Source organism: Chenopodium album, chromosome 9, assembly GCF_948465745.1.
Source record: "Chenopodium album chromosome 9, dcCheAlbu1.1, whole genome shotgun sequence".
Lineage (NCBI taxonomy): Eukaryota > Viridiplantae > Streptophyta > Magnoliopsida > Caryophyllales > Amaranthaceae > Chenopodium > Chenopodium album.
In genome coordinates, this window is record NC_137842.1 from 72,152,601 (window position 1) to 72,167,453 (window position 14,853).

At 30.9% G+C, this 14,853-nt stretch overlaps 3 protein-coding genes across 3 annotated transcripts; 2 read left to right on the forward strand and 1 right to left on the reverse strand.

The window, feature by feature from the left end:
* The first annotated feature begins 2,920 nt into the window (after positions 1 to 2,920).
* On the forward strand, positions 2,921 to 5,335 carry LOC145560497 (amino acid transporter AVT1I-like). The gene is made up of 2 exons (XM_081621753.1): positions 2,921 to 3,126; positions 4,173 to 5,335. The coding sequence occupies exons 1-2, from the start codon at positions 2,964 to 2,966 to the stop codon at positions 5,333 to 5,335; spliced, it is 1,326 nt and encodes a 441-aa protein (XP_081477879.1). The 5' UTR covers positions 2,921 to 2,963.
* Positions 5,336 to 5,723: 388 nt separating this feature from the next.
* Positions 5,724 to 8,044, reverse strand: LOC145560498 (uncharacterized). The gene is made up of 7 exons (XM_081621754.1): positions 7,948 to 8,044; positions 7,721 to 7,784; positions 7,418 to 7,615; positions 6,998 to 7,324; positions 6,538 to 6,699; positions 6,271 to 6,354; positions 5,724 to 6,126 (listed from the first exon to the last, which is right to left on the reverse strand). The coding sequence occupies exons 2-7, from the start codon at positions 7,754 to 7,756 to the stop codon at positions 6,019 to 6,021; spliced, it is 915 nt and encodes a 304-aa protein (XP_081477880.1). The 5' UTR covers positions 7,757 to 7,784; positions 7,948 to 8,044; the 3' UTR covers positions 5,724 to 6,018.
* Positions 8,045 to 11,312: 3,268 nt separating this feature from the next.
* Positions 11,313 to 13,716, forward strand: LOC145560499 (amino acid transporter AVT1I-like). Its single transcript, XM_081621755.1, has 2 exons — positions 11,313 to 11,702; positions 12,501 to 13,716. Exons 1-2 carry the CDS (start codon positions 11,558 to 11,560, stop codon positions 13,646 to 13,648), a joined length of 1,293 nt encoding a protein of 430 aa, XP_081477881.1. The 5' UTR covers positions 11,313 to 11,557; the 3' UTR covers positions 13,649 to 13,716.
* Positions 13,717 to 14,853: the final 1,137 nt, after the last annotated feature.

Below are 14,853 nucleotides of genomic sequence, written 5' to 3' on the forward strand. Positions count from 1 at the left end.
GTAAAACCTTAGCTAACCTTATTTTTCTATTATAACTTTTTGTCTTCCATTCAATTTTTATCTCGTGATAGAGCTCTTTCTATTCTATGTATATACAATTAGATCCACTAAATAAACGCAATGTAATAATTGCGCTGTGCTTGACAGAGTGACATGTATGTGTGAGGTGTCTAAATTTAATCTACTTACATTAGCTTACGTGCATGACATATATTCAATTCAATTATAAAGTAATTCATTGTAAAAGACACAATTTGTAAGTAAGCACTCTATGGTAAAGTAAAGAAGCTAATAAGTTAATTTAATTTTATATCGGATTTTATAAGGACCAATATGATGCATGCTTGGTTTGAAGATATTACTCTATATTTTACTTTCTAAAACCGCAGGTAACCTTATTTTTCTATTATAACCTTTGCCTTCCATTCAATCTTTATCTCGTTATAGATCTATTCCATGTACATACAATTAGATCCACTAAATATATGCAATTTAGTATATAATTGCGTTGTGATTGAATGCAAGCATGTGAGAGGCGTTTAAATTTAATCTACTTACATTAGCTTACGTGACATACACTTAACCAAATATTAATTCATCGTAGAAGACACACTTAATTTGTAAGTTAGCACTACTCTTAATTAATAATCAAAGTAAAGAAGCTAATAAGTTAATTTCATATCAGATTTAAGGACCAATATGATGCATGATTGGTTAGTTGATGAAGATATTATTACTCTGTATTTTACTTTCTAAAACCTTATCTAACCTCATCGTTCTATTACAATCCTTGCCTTCCATTCAATCTTTATTTCGTTTAGAACTCTTCTATCCCATGTATATAAATATTAAATTAGATTCAATAAATAGTCGCAATTCAATAATTACATTAAGCTTGACATTGACAAAGTGACATGTATGTGAGAGGTTTCTAAATTTAATCTTATTGCATTGGCTTACGTGACATATACTCAATTATCAAAATTAATGTAAAATACGCACTTCATTTGAAAGTAAGCAATCTTAATGGTCAAAGTATAGACGCTAATGAGCTAATTTCATATTATTGAGCTTACAGACCAATATGATGCATGATTGGTATGAAGATATTATTACTTGTATTTCCTTTCTAAAACCTTTGCTAACCTTACCTTTCTATTATAAGCCTTGCCTTACATATATCTAGTTGAAGAAATCTTCTATCCCATGTATACATTCGATTAGATTCACTAGATAAAACCAATTCACTATTTACACTGTGCTTGGAGTGCTTGACAGAGTGACATGTATATAGGAGTTAGAGGTGTCTGAATTTAATCTACTTGCATTGGCATACGTGACATATACTCAATCAAGTTTCAATTTATCGTAAAAGACACTTTAATGATCAAAATAAGTAAAGAGGCTAATAATATATAAGTTAATTTCATATTGGCTTTAAGGACCAATAATATGATGTATGATTGGTTTAAAGATATTAACCTTATCTTTTTATTATAACCCTTGTCTTCCATTCAATCTTTATCTCATTTAGAACTCTTCTATCCCATGTATGTATATATTGACTTAGATCCAATAATAAATAGTTGCAATTCAATATTTACGTTGTGCTTGACAAAGTGACATGTATGTGAGATGTTTCTAAATTTAATCTAATTGCATAGGCTTATATGTCAGTTACTCAATCATCAAAAATTAATTCATTGTAAAAGACACCCTTGATTTGTAAATAAGGAATTTTAATGGTCAAAGTAAAGAGGCTTAATATAAGTTAATTTTCCTTTTGTATAGCCTTTTGTATTTATTTCCTTTTTAAAACCTTAGCTAACCCTATCTTTCTAATTTAACCCTTGCCTTCCTTCTAATCTGTATTACACTATAAAAATCTTTTATCGATCTCATGTTTATATATAATTAATTAGATCCACTAAATGGACATAATTAATTCAATAAATAAGTTGTGCTTGACAGAGTATGTGTGTGAGTAGTGTTTGAATTGAATCTACATGCATTAGCTAACATGACATATAATAAAAAAAAAATCAATTCATTGTAAAAGTCGCACTTAATTTGTAAGTAAGCACTCTTATTAATGATGAAAGTAAAGAGGCTGATTAATTAGTTTCATTAAAGAGGTAAAGCTAAAAAGTTAAACGATGTATCATCAATTCATCATTATCAAACTTCCTCCATTTATGAAATTGCAATTTAATTGGTAAGCTTCCTATGGCCTACGAAGATTTACTAGAAAGATCAACTAACGGTTGATAAAATCAGGACAATTGTGACCTTAACTCTGTGTTCGTGATCCCCCCCCCAAAAAAAAAAAAAAAAAAAAAAAAAAAAAAAAAAAACTAGAAAAAACTACTGTCCCATTCATGAACTCATTATGGGTCACTGTCTAGGTCCACTTTGATGTCTGAAATGATTCCAGCAAAATACAGTAGATAAGTCTTTCTAATTTTTTATTGGTTGCATGTTTATTTATTTATTATGTACTTATGTTACTTGTAATTTAGCACACTACAAGCCTCCTGTATTGGAATTTTATTATGAGCTCTAAACTCAAATACGCTCTATTATTCTATTATGGGCTAACAATAGGCTCCTGCCAGATCATACCAACTTTTTCAAAAAGTCTGCGAATTCGGCCCAAACCCAACTCTAAACTCAAATGTGAACTAGCTTAGAATGTGTAGAAATAAACTAATACTCCATACTTCGCAACCACACACATATATGAGTAAATCTTTTTATAATCCTTCAATAACCACCCAATTGCAAGTTATATAAGAAAAATTTAAGTTGACTATTTTTCTCATCAAAATAAAAATAAATGAAAATGACTTTATAACATGTAATGGAATAAGTTCCATCTCATTATATATTGGTATACGTTTCCAAATTATAAAGTCTTCCGTCCATTTTATTTTCTTTCTTCATAGACGATTAAGGAGTAAGGTATGAAGGGTGAATACAGCAGCATATCCTCTCTTACGCAACCACTTGCGGAGGAGTTAGAGGCGGCGACCGAGGCGGCGAATGACAACGATGTTAAGTCATCTCTTCAAGAATCCAACACCTCTTTCTTCAAGACTCTCTTCAACTGTGCTAATACTATCTTAGGTAAGTTCACTTCATTCCGATCACCTTTTCATTTTCTTTCACTTTGAGTATATGAATATTATTGCTCCGTAATTTACTTGATGTTAATGGAGTAATTAATCAAAATAATTTTCTATTCATTTTAAGCAAAATATTAAATGATGTTAATAAAATGATTAATCAAACTTTGCATTATATAATTAAATAATTCCTCTGTTTTTGTTTTTTTATTATTGACACACTTCAACTTTATACTATTCAATATTCACAAACTACACTTCAACTAGTTGTTTTTTTTTTTTTTTTTTTTTTTTTTTTTTTTTTTTTTTCTTGAATAAACCCTTTATACTCTTTTGTAACATTATAGATAGTATAATAAAATTTTCCCACATTCTCCTTATCATAACTCTTCCTTATAATCTTTCTAATGAGATATATTATATATAGTATAATATATTTTAGGAAGATATTTATCTCCTAATATTCTTTTACTTTATTTTATTGGGATAATTTCCTTATACTCTTTTGTATTGTGCATTTATTTATATTTATTATACACAGAGTGATGATCCAAATAATAAATCAACATGAACACCAACTATTAAACCAATAGGAGAAAATTTTGCATCTCAAGAAAAAGCTTTTATTGTTACTCCCAACTTGATCAAATTAAAATTGCACTAAATGTCTAGCCTTCTTGATTATTCCATGCACATTATACTGCACGTATCAACTTACAAGTTACAACCAGCACATCAATTGAAACGTCCAATTTGACACCGTCCATACCATTTACAGAGTACTCCGTATATCATTTGATGTTGCAAATTTGCAATAATATATGGAAGGTGCTCCTTAAATGGAAAGCATCTTATAAAGTATATTAGTGTAGTTGACTTTTTGGAAGCCCTATTATTATCTTGTCACTAAGAGTCTGTTCACATTTACTGAATCGAGCTGAATTAAACTGAGCTGATTGAAGCTGAACTGAATAGAGCTTAAATAAATATTTTATGAGAGAAGGAAATTAGGAGCTGAACTGAACAAATTCGATTATGTGCTTTCAGGAAATGGAGTATTGATAGTCCCTTATGCATTAGCTTCCGGAGGTTGGTTAAGCTTAATCTTGCTTTTTGCAATATCCGTGGCATCAACTTATACAAGCTTGCTAGTAAAGCGATGCATGGAATCAAATCCAAGGATTAAAACATACACTCACATAGGAGAGTATGCTTTTGGTAGAATTGGTAAAATTATTGTTTCCATTATTCTATATGCTGATCTTTACATGGTCAGTACAAGTTTCTTGATCTTAGAAGGAGATAATCTACACAATTTGTTCCCAAAATTATCTTTAGAAGCACTTGGAATCGCGATTGATGGGAAATCAAGCTTCATAATCTTAGTTGCTCTTGTTCTTCTTCCTATAATTTTGTTGGACAGCCTAAGCATTTTGGCCTACATCTCTGCAACCGGAGTTTTCGCTTCTGTACTGATACTTGCATCTGTTGTATGGGTTGGAGCTGTTGATGGGATTGGATTTCACCACGCAAACGATCCAGGCACCGGCCTTATTAATTGGAAAGGAATACCAACCGCGATAAGCTTATACATGTTATGTTACAGCTCTCATCCTGTTTTTCCTGCCCTGTATACTTCAATGCAGAGAAAACAGGATTTCTCTAAAGTTTTACTCCTGTGCTTTACATTCTCTAGTATCATATATTTTTCGATGGCAATCTCTGGGTACTTAATGTTCGGGTTAAGTGTTGAGTCACAAATAACTTTGAACCTTCCAACGAACAAAGTGAGCTCACAAATCGCAATCTACACAACTTTGATCACTCCTCTGGCTAAATATGCACTGATACTGAAGCCTGTTGTAATATCAACAGAAGGTTGGTTTTCAAGTGATTATCAAAAGAACAAGTGTTTTAAGGTTACAATTAGAATAGCCTTACTCGCTTCACAAGTTGTCATATCATTGGCTCTTCCGTTCTTTGGGTACCTCATGTCACTTACCGGAGCATTGCTTTGTGCCACGGCTTCGCTTACAATGCCGTGCTTGTGTTACTTGAAGATTTCATCAAGCACCAATTATGGCTCTAGTTGCGGGCGATTTTACGTTGAACGGTTCTTCATTTGGTGCATTGTATGGTTAAGTATTGTGATACTGATATCCGGTACTTACACCTCTTTGGTTGATATATTGGCAGAATTCACACATTGAGTAATTTAGTCTATATACCATTTTTGTGGCGAATTGTTTTGTTATAATGTTTAAATTAGTTCTTTATTCGAACAACGAACGCTAGGATATTTACAAGGAAAAAATTATATTCATATATTAAGAGTACTATAAGTTTATATTTACTCCGTATTATAGATTTTATATATATTTAATATTTTATTTATTTAAAGTTGTTATTATTATATTCTACTCCTCATTATTTAGGTTGTATTATTATTACGAAGTATTTCTTTTTAATCAATTTTTATCATGTTTTAAGGAATTTTTTCTTTTTAAAAAGGTTTTTAGCAGGAATTTTTTTAATGTAGACGTGACACGTATACTTCTAAGATATCCCTGGTGATTCTTTAGTATATAATATGATTGATTGACATAATAAATTCATATATTAATGCACTTTCATGTTTTGCAATGCATTGAACATACTGGTACATACTATCATTGATTCATTAGGGCTCTCTTGTTACATACCTATTGGACGTAATACAGATAACTCTCTAGCTTAAAAATAAAAACAATAATAAAAGAAGACATCAAAATAAAAATAAATAATGATAAAGTCTCTATGCGATTGGTTTCCCCAAAGCTTGATCACTTTGGCGGAAATTGACCTCCTCTAATGATATTCACAGCTTGGTTTCAAGAAAAAATAAATAAAGTCTCTATGCGACGAATGAGCCTTCCATAACGGTAACCGCTTCACCGGCAATAAGCACACTTTGTGCGTCTGTATCCACATTTAGCCTTAAAATTCCTCCTCTTGGAGAGGCCTGTCACCCACACAACAAAACAAACATTAAATACTATGTATGTCAATGTTGTTGATTTAATTACACGTATACTATATCAATGTAACTATTGAATTTCGATGGATAAATAATTTAGTTGTTACGTAGCTAGTTCAATTTAAATACCATGTATGCCTTGAGGTGAGATTTTCCAAGTTTTTTGCTCCAATATGGCGCCACTGCACAATGTATACTCCCGCATACTTGATCCTGCTCAACGTTATGCCCACATTTTTTAATTAGCTAAAATCTTAGTTTATAATTAGCTAAAATTTTAGTTTATATATAGGAGGTCTAGTATAAGGAATATGAACGTAATATAATGCAAATTAATAAGGGAGTAAATAATTTTAGTAAATTAATAATATGAAGGGGAAAAATAATCATGTATACCTCATCAATTCCGAAATTGGGACTAAATAAACGTGTAAAAAAATCGAATTCGGATTCAGGTGGAGCTAATCCTGTAATAGCAACACCTCTTCCAGGCCACTTTTTTATTTCATCCATTTTTGGTTTATAATCTGTTACATCCTTGCTAGACATCAACTCAACCTGTATAAATAATAATATAACACAGGAGAGAAAAATTAAATACTAATACTTTAGATTTTAGACTTTGGTAGCTCTATATAGCAAATTGTTCAAATTAAGAGCCAATAATAATGTTCATTATGTAAACAAAAAAACAAAGTTTACTAAAATAAACCCTTAAATTAGAGTTTACTACCCTAAAATAAACACTTGATTAACTCTAAATTATGTATAAGAATTGAAGTATTATGCAATGACTAATATGACTAACGTGCAAATTTGCTGTTTAAGTTTGAATTGAAAGTGATTTGGAACTTACAATGAGATCGTTCTCTCGAGACATTTTCATTATATTCAATGTGGAAGGACCTTTGAGCGATGGAGGCACCAACTTCATCTCATTTGATTCAAGTTGCACGGTTGGATATAGAGGAAAACGTAATTGAATTAAGAACTTCTTGTGTCCATTTTGAAAAATTTCATCATTTTTCGAAATTTCATGACTCCCACTTCTATTATTCTCTATAATCCTCTTAGCCAAGAAAACTCCTGAGAGGGTGTCAAATTCAATCTCATTTCCCTGGACTACCCCCGTCGAAAATATTGCATGCGTGCATGCTATAGTTCCATGGCCGCAAATTTTTACCTAGTAATCATAACAATAAAGCAAAATTGTTTCATACAAAGTATTACAAATAATGGATTAATATCGAATTATGTAGAATGTACAATATGATACCTCTGAAGCGGGGGCAAACCATCTAAGGTTATATCTAGGAGTCTTTGATGCCTTCAAAGTTGTCACCTTTGTTACAAAACAAGTTAACAGGTTGAACTCTTGAGCCATTGCTTGCAAACATTCTTGATCTTTCTCTTCATCTAACAATAATACCACTGCAGGATTTCCCTTCAAAGGCGAGCTCGTAAATGCATCCACCTATATATAAGGAACAAGGACTGTTAATACTTAGCTAGTATATATGAAAAGGGAATAAAAAAAATTATGATATTTCAAAAAAAAAAAAAAAAAAAAAAAATGTACCACAAAGTATTTCAAGGATGCTTTTACTCCAACCATTCTTCTTATTGATTGAATAATATATTCCCTGCAACATAATTAATATAGGTAAGAAAAGAAATATATACAAAATCAAATTATGATATTTCCATATTACAAGTATATACCTTCACGTACTCCTAAATTAAAAATAACTCCAAATTTGTTATTAAAAAAAAAAAGAAAAAGGGGGGATATTAGAGAAGGATTACCTTTCAAAATATCAAGGGTAAAAAATATAATAATTAATTAGAAGCTAATTTAAGAGGGAAATAAAAGTAGAGAATCAAAAGTGATGTGGAAATTTTTAACAAACCTTTTGAACTTATATATAGAGTAAGAGTATGATGATGGTATAATATTCTACTATTTCTTTTATGAAGCTGCTAAGAAGCTTCAAAAAAATTAACATTAAGTATAATTACACTCTTAAATCTTAATTATTCTACACTTTATTTTTTTTATTTTTTTATTTTTCTATTTTTCTATTTTTTTTTTTTACAATAGCAACTACTCCGTATTTCTTTCATGAAGCTGCTAAGAAGCTTCAAAAAATTAACATTAACTATAATTACAGTCTTAAACTTACTGTAATTATTCCACTTAAACTTAGCTTAGCTTAGCTTATTATGAAGTATACATTTGCAAGGAAGTGTTATTTATCGTTCTAGAAGGCCGACAAAGTACGTGGAATTCCATGTGATTGTATTGATTCTCAAATCTTTGACAATATTACGTACATTCTAGAAAATATTGTCAACATTTGCTTACTATCATACTACATTGACTATTTGACTCATAATATGGAATATTCTCAAGTACTAACTTCTTTTGCAAGTAATAAATTCCATGCACCCTAGAATTTTGTGGACTAAATTCACTAAACACATTGGTCATGTATACAAAGGAAACTACAATAATAAACCAATTGTCGGTACGTTTTCAAATAAATGTCTTATTTGTTTTTTTTTTTTTAACACAAAAGTAAAATAGTAGGCTTGGTTGATTATATGAGAATATATAGTACATATAAATATTAAGATGGTGATGTTTGATTAATTAAAAGGGGATTACAAAAATGATAAGGTATGGATAAATTAAATAATAAAAACAATATATTTTGTATATAGATAATTAGGTAAAATGAGATATTTATTTAGGGATGGCGAGAATACTATTTGATTGTATCAACACACTACATGCTGCCAAAAACAATGAATTGAATAAGAAAGTATAGCAAATTTTTTAATGTGGAATAGCTTAATCAGATCATACTAAATTGTACAAACTAATAACAATTTCACCTCAAAATGAGGTTAATTACTTTAATTTTAAGGGAATAATTTGTGTAACAAATTAGTCTAATGTTATTTGAATGTACATACTCGTGTTTCTCGATAGTGGCATTATTTTTTAATTAGTCAATTCTGTTTTGCTTAGTTTCCTAAAGTAAAGGTTAACTTTAGCAAGTTGTATATATCTTACTCCGTGGTAGTTTATTTGTTAAAAATCCTTGGTTAGCTTTGTATAGGGTTGTTTAAGTATCTCATTAATAAAAAAAAATATAATACTCATATTTTCGTAAAATGAGACGTTTATTTTGAGGACGGAGAGAATACTTTCTAACAATATTGTTACACTTCTTATTATTGCCAAACTAACAATATTAGTATACTCTGGTTCACTAAAGTATGGTATAATGTGGACTAATTTTGATTTGATATTCTAATTTGATTATAATCGTATTTTCATGCACTAGTAATAAGGTTTAAATATTTTTATTTTTTTTTACTTTTTTACTATTTCCTTAAAAAAGCCGTATAAAACAAGTTCTTAATAGTTAGGAAGTAATTAATACTTTCCTCAAAAAAAAAAAAAAAAAAAAGTAATTAATACTACGAGCAGCATAATAATAGTGGTCTGCGGCCAAACAAAAGTAGTCAATTTTTTTTTTTTAGACACACTACAAAAGTAGTCAAATTTTGTGGAGAAGCTTCTATAAGGGCGCGTGGATGTACAACAGTGCAGTTGTACATTATGAGCTGTGTGAGTCAATATTGACTTTACAATTTTTTTTTTCCATTAATTCTTATGCAGTACTCCATCCGTTTTTAAATATTTGCTTCACTTTTTTTTTTTTTTTTTTTTTTTCCGGCCGTTTTTAAATACTTGCTCCATTTTCTTTTTTTGGAAATCTTTTACAATATTTAATTCATTTCTCACCCCAACATAATACTCTATCTCCTTTTATTCTTCAACTACTTTTGCTTTTTACAATTTTTTATTTTCTCAACTACCCCACTACCTCCATATTTTATTACTTTATCCAATTTCTCCTAAAACTCCGTATATGGAGAAATGGAACAAGTATTTAAAAACGGAGGGAGTATTAAATTGATAAAATATTATACAAACTTCAATCCACCATTAGTGCATTAGCGTCCATCCCCTAATCTAATAGGTAATTTATTTATTTTCATTCCCAAATTGTTCAAAAACAGCTTTGTTTATCGTCACAAATAATATTAATAGATCTATGAAGATCAATTAAACTATCACATTCAAATGTGTTATAGGAACTTCTTCTAAAAATATGTGTTATGGGACCTATTCAAGTAAAGGTTTAAATAGATTGTTAAGAGTAGTCCTAAGAGCTGAACTGATGAACAGAACAGAGCTGATTAGAGCTGAACTAAACCTAAACTGAAATGAAATTAAGCCGAAAAGAACAGATCCTAAATTGAGTTTATATTATACCATGCTCCAATTTAGGGGTGTTCATAAATCGGTCCGGACCGAAAAAATGGACCGGACCACCCCGGACCAAACCCGGACCCGACCAGACCGAATTAATCGGTCCGGTCTTCGGGTCTTGAAATTCATTTTTCCGGTCATCGGTCCAGTCCGGTCCAAAACCCTATAAAAACCGGTTTTGGACCGGACCGATTTTTTTATAAAAAATATGTTTGAAACCTTAAATAACGTTTAAAATTATCCTTAATAAGTTTAGAATACTTTAACTTTATAAGTTTTTTTGCACTAAACATACAAAAAAAGACGCAAAAATGACGTTACAATATCGTTTTTCCAATTTTTTTTTTTTTGTTTTCCTTGACTTTATTAAAAATTAATATTCTTTTTATAAAAATTCTTAAATCGGTCCAAAACGGTCCGGTTCGGGTTTTGGACCGATTCTTTCGGTCCGGTCCGGGTTCGGTCCTAACTTAATTGGTCCGGTCTTCGGTTCTTAAAATTCTAATTTTCGATCTTCGGTCTTATCCGGGTTGGTCCGGTCCGGTCTTGGACCGATGAACAGCCCTAGCTCCAATACATAATTCTCTTTATAATTTATGTCCATCCTTAAATTTTCTATAAGTAGATATTTGAACCCATTATCTTAATTATTATACATTCATATTAGCTCTGAATTCCAATTAAACAAAAGTTCGGTCAATTTAGTGGGCGTCAACTTTGAAGCTTGACTTAAGATGAAGAGTTCAAGTATCAATTTAACACTTTTACTTGTTTATTTTTCATATTATATTAAGGTCCACAATATATCTTTTTCGATCACCATCAGAATATTTCCCAGATTTTGTGCTTACACATTCATTTTAAAATCATGGAAATAATAATACTACACTCTATCAGTTTTTAATTAACCTCAAAAGTATCCCTAAAAAAAAACAACTACTTCAGAAGATATTGCTTTAATTATCATACATAAAAAAAAACTACTCAAAACTTACGCAATTATATTCGGTCATTAGTTAGTTTAACAAATCTCAATTCCTTCTCCCTCACTTTAAACCTCCTTAGAATATGGCAATGGAGGGTGAACACAGTGGGAGTACTTCTCCGCCTACGCCGGCACTCGAGGTGTTAGAGGCTAACAACGAGCTGTCTCTTGTAGAGGGTAACACCTCTTTCTTCAAGACTTTCTTCAATGGTGCCAACGCCATCCTCGGTTAGTTCTTTTGCCATTTTTTTTCACTCATCATATAACATCGTGCGTGTGCACTAATTAATACTTTCCCCGTCTCATAATATAATGTCCGTTTTTATTATCTTAGCTTCTTTGTGTCTATATATTTCATACGAAGCAATGTAATGCATAACATACACATGATGTGATATTTTCTATATGCATCGATAGGCTTCCTAAATCTCTTGTTCGATGTTATTTCTCCGTTTTTTTTTAATTTTTACCTTATTATTAGTAATTTTACAATCAAATATATATAATATATATATAAAATGTATCATAAATCCTCTAATATATGAGAGGAAAAAAAAATGTCACCTGTGATTCGATTTGTTAATTTTGATCAATGTGTATTCTTAAGATATAAAATTTTTAAAATTGAAATGTAGAACAAATTCAATTCCTGATGTATATAGTAACAACAAATACAAATTTATCTGTCAGATAAACGAATTTTGTTTAATCTGGTGGCATTTCTGTAAATATATTGAAAAAACGTAATTATTTATTCAGTACTTTTGGTGAGTTGTTCAATTACTGTTTGCAATTTGCATTTACTGTTTGGTGAGGAAATCACACATGTACCCTCAACTAGTACATGAAAAGACGCATGTACCCCTTTACTGGTACTTGAAAAGACTATTATACCCCAGATAAATATGTTTATCTGGGGAATTAACTGGGCACAGCTCATATTAGTATATATTGATGAAATTCTTACTTAATCGAGTTAATCAAATTTCTTTCTAATTTATTTTTTTGTTTTGTTTTTACGATCAGGAAATGGTGTTTTGTTAGTCCCCTATGCATTAGCCTCGGGAGGTTGGTTGAGTTTAATCCTGCTTTTCACCATATTCATTTTCGTTACCTACACGGGCCTTCTAATAAAGAGGTGCATGGAGGCCGATCAAAGCATCAAACATTATTCGGACATAGGGGAGCATGCTTTTGGTAAAATTGGTAAAGTTGTGGTATCAATAGTCCTATATGCAGACCTCTATATGGCCACCACAGGTTTCCTAATCTTAGAAGGAGACAATCTACATAGTTTGTTCCCTAGGGTGGCAATTCATGCACTTGGTATATCAATCGATGGGAAATCAAGTTTCATTATAATCATCGCGATAATTCTTCTCCCTACGGTGTTGTTGGACAACTTAAGTATTTTTGCGTATATCTCTGCTACTGGTTGTGTAGCTAGTCTTTTGGTACTTGGATCGATTATATGGGTTGGAGCATTAGAAGGGGTTGGATTTCACCAAGCTCAAACTACAACGCTTCTCAATTGGAAGGGAATACCAACGGCTATTAGCTTATACATGTTGTGTTACACTTCACATCCTATTTTTCCTACTTTATACACTTCCATGCAAAAGAAGCATCATTTCTTTAAGGCCTTGTTGCTTTCCTTTGCCTTCTCCTCCTTCATATATGTTTCGATGGCAATCTTAGGATACTTGATGTTTGGATCAAGAGTCGAGTCACAAATAACATTGAACCTTCCAACACACAAAATAGGCTCGAAAATTGCTATTTACATCACTGTGATCACTCCTCTTGTAAAATACGCATTACTATTGAAACCGGTGGTTATTACTACTGAAAGTTGGTTTCCAAGCAAATACATGAAGAATGTGTTGTTCAAGATTGTGATTCGAGCAGTCTTGGTTGCTACGCAAGTTATTGTAGCCTTGGCTCTTCCATTCTTCGGTTACCTTATGGCTCTTGCTGGAGCAGTACTAGGTGCTACGGGTTCCCTTACAATTCCATGCTTATGTTACTTAAAGATTTCAAGTAATGCCAAGATTAATAGAAGATTAGTGGAGAGTATTTATATTTGGGTGATTGTATGTTCTAGTATACTGATTCTAGTATCGGGTACATATACCTCCTTAGTAAATATAGTACATGAAATCATGCATAAATAGGTAATTACTTTGTCTAGTTTATGTTGTAAACAATTTCAATTTATGATAAGCAAAAAAAATTGAAGTCCGATGACAAACATTTGAATTTTAAGCTTAGCTTACTTCATGCATGTATGTGGTTATTGTGATGTTTGCTGAATGAGAAACAAAGCGAGCATTTTTATATTAAATCAAATTACTAAGGGCTTGTTTGACATTGTTTTTTGTTTCCAGTTTTCTGTTTTTTTGAAAACTACAAACCAAAAACAGGAAACAAGAAAAAGGTGTTTCCACTTTTTGGTTGTCAGTTTTCAAAATTATCATAATTTTAATAAATTTGACTAATTTTTTATTCATTACATGATATATATCATATGATTTAAAAAAACAAAAAACCAAAAAACAGAAAACTACAATGATGCCAAACGAACCCTAAATACTGGTTAAACCGTTAAAGTTCACAATTTTAATTCTTTCAAAAAAAAAAAAAAAAATCAATTTCAAAATTAAAGAGGGTGTAGAATGTAGATAGAGTCTTCCTACATAAAATTTGGTTTGGAACAATAATAATCAAACAGTAAGTTTTTAAAGTCTTATAAGACATTCTTAAAAAAAAAACTACAAACCAGAAATCCCAAGGTCTCTATTAAGATTGAAATCTTTCAAACGAGTTATCAGTTTATTACAGTACCTTTGTTAATGTTCTTATAATGGCGTGTGACACCCATCATTATTATATTGTTGATGTTAATACTTGGTCACAGAGGGTAGCTTCTTAACACATCTTAGGGGCACTTTCATCGTAGTGTTACATCCATTATTATTGATTTATTTTAAAACATGTAGAAATAGGCTTTATTTAATTACGACATCTATGAGTCTCGTTAAAGTGTCGGTCATCGTTCCGTTACACCCCTCATTGTTGATGTTGTTTCCGATAACAGTTGAGTTTAAACATTTTTTTTTAATTCATGTTAATTACTTAGTTAGGGTGAAGTGGTATCCAAAAGGACAAACGCTAACACAAATTAAAGGTCATACACTCATGCCAATCTAGGGGTTGTTTGGCAATCGGCGGTTGGCTGTTGGCTGATTTGTTTGGCTTGTTTGACTAGCTGGAAGTATTAGCTGTATGGGTTGGCTTTTTAAGTTATTGTGTTAAGCTGGCTGTTTTCAAAAGTGTTTGGTAAAATTATTAATGATTGTTATCTATTTATTAGTGATAA

Coding starts and splice junctions, on each gene's coding strand:
- LOC145560497 (XM_081621753.1), top strand. CDS start 2,964: ATGAAGGGTGAATACAGCAGCATATCCTCTCTTACGCAACCACTTGCG. Junction 3,127..4,172: donor CTGTGCTAATACTATCTTAG/GTAAGTTCACTT, acceptor ATGTGCTTTCAG/GAAATGGAGTATTGATAGTC.
- LOC145560498 (XM_081621754.1), bottom strand. CDS start 7,756: ATGGTTGGAGTAAAAGCATCCTTGAAATACTTTGTG. Junction 7,616..7,720: donor CATCCTTGAAATACTTTGTG/GTACATTTTTTT, acceptor CCTTATATATAG/GTGGATGCATTTACGAGCTC. Junction 6,355..6,537: donor CCAATTTCGGAATTGATGAG/GTATACATGATT, acceptor AACGTTGAGCAG/GATCAAGTATGCGGGAGTAT.
- LOC145560499 (XM_081621755.1), top strand. CDS start 11,558: ATGGCAATGGAGGGTGAACACAGTGGGAGTACTTCTCCGCCTACGCCG. Junction 11,703..12,500: donor TGGTGCCAACGCCATCCTCG/GTTAGTTCTTTT, acceptor TTTTACGATCAG/GAAATGGTGTTTTGTTAGTC.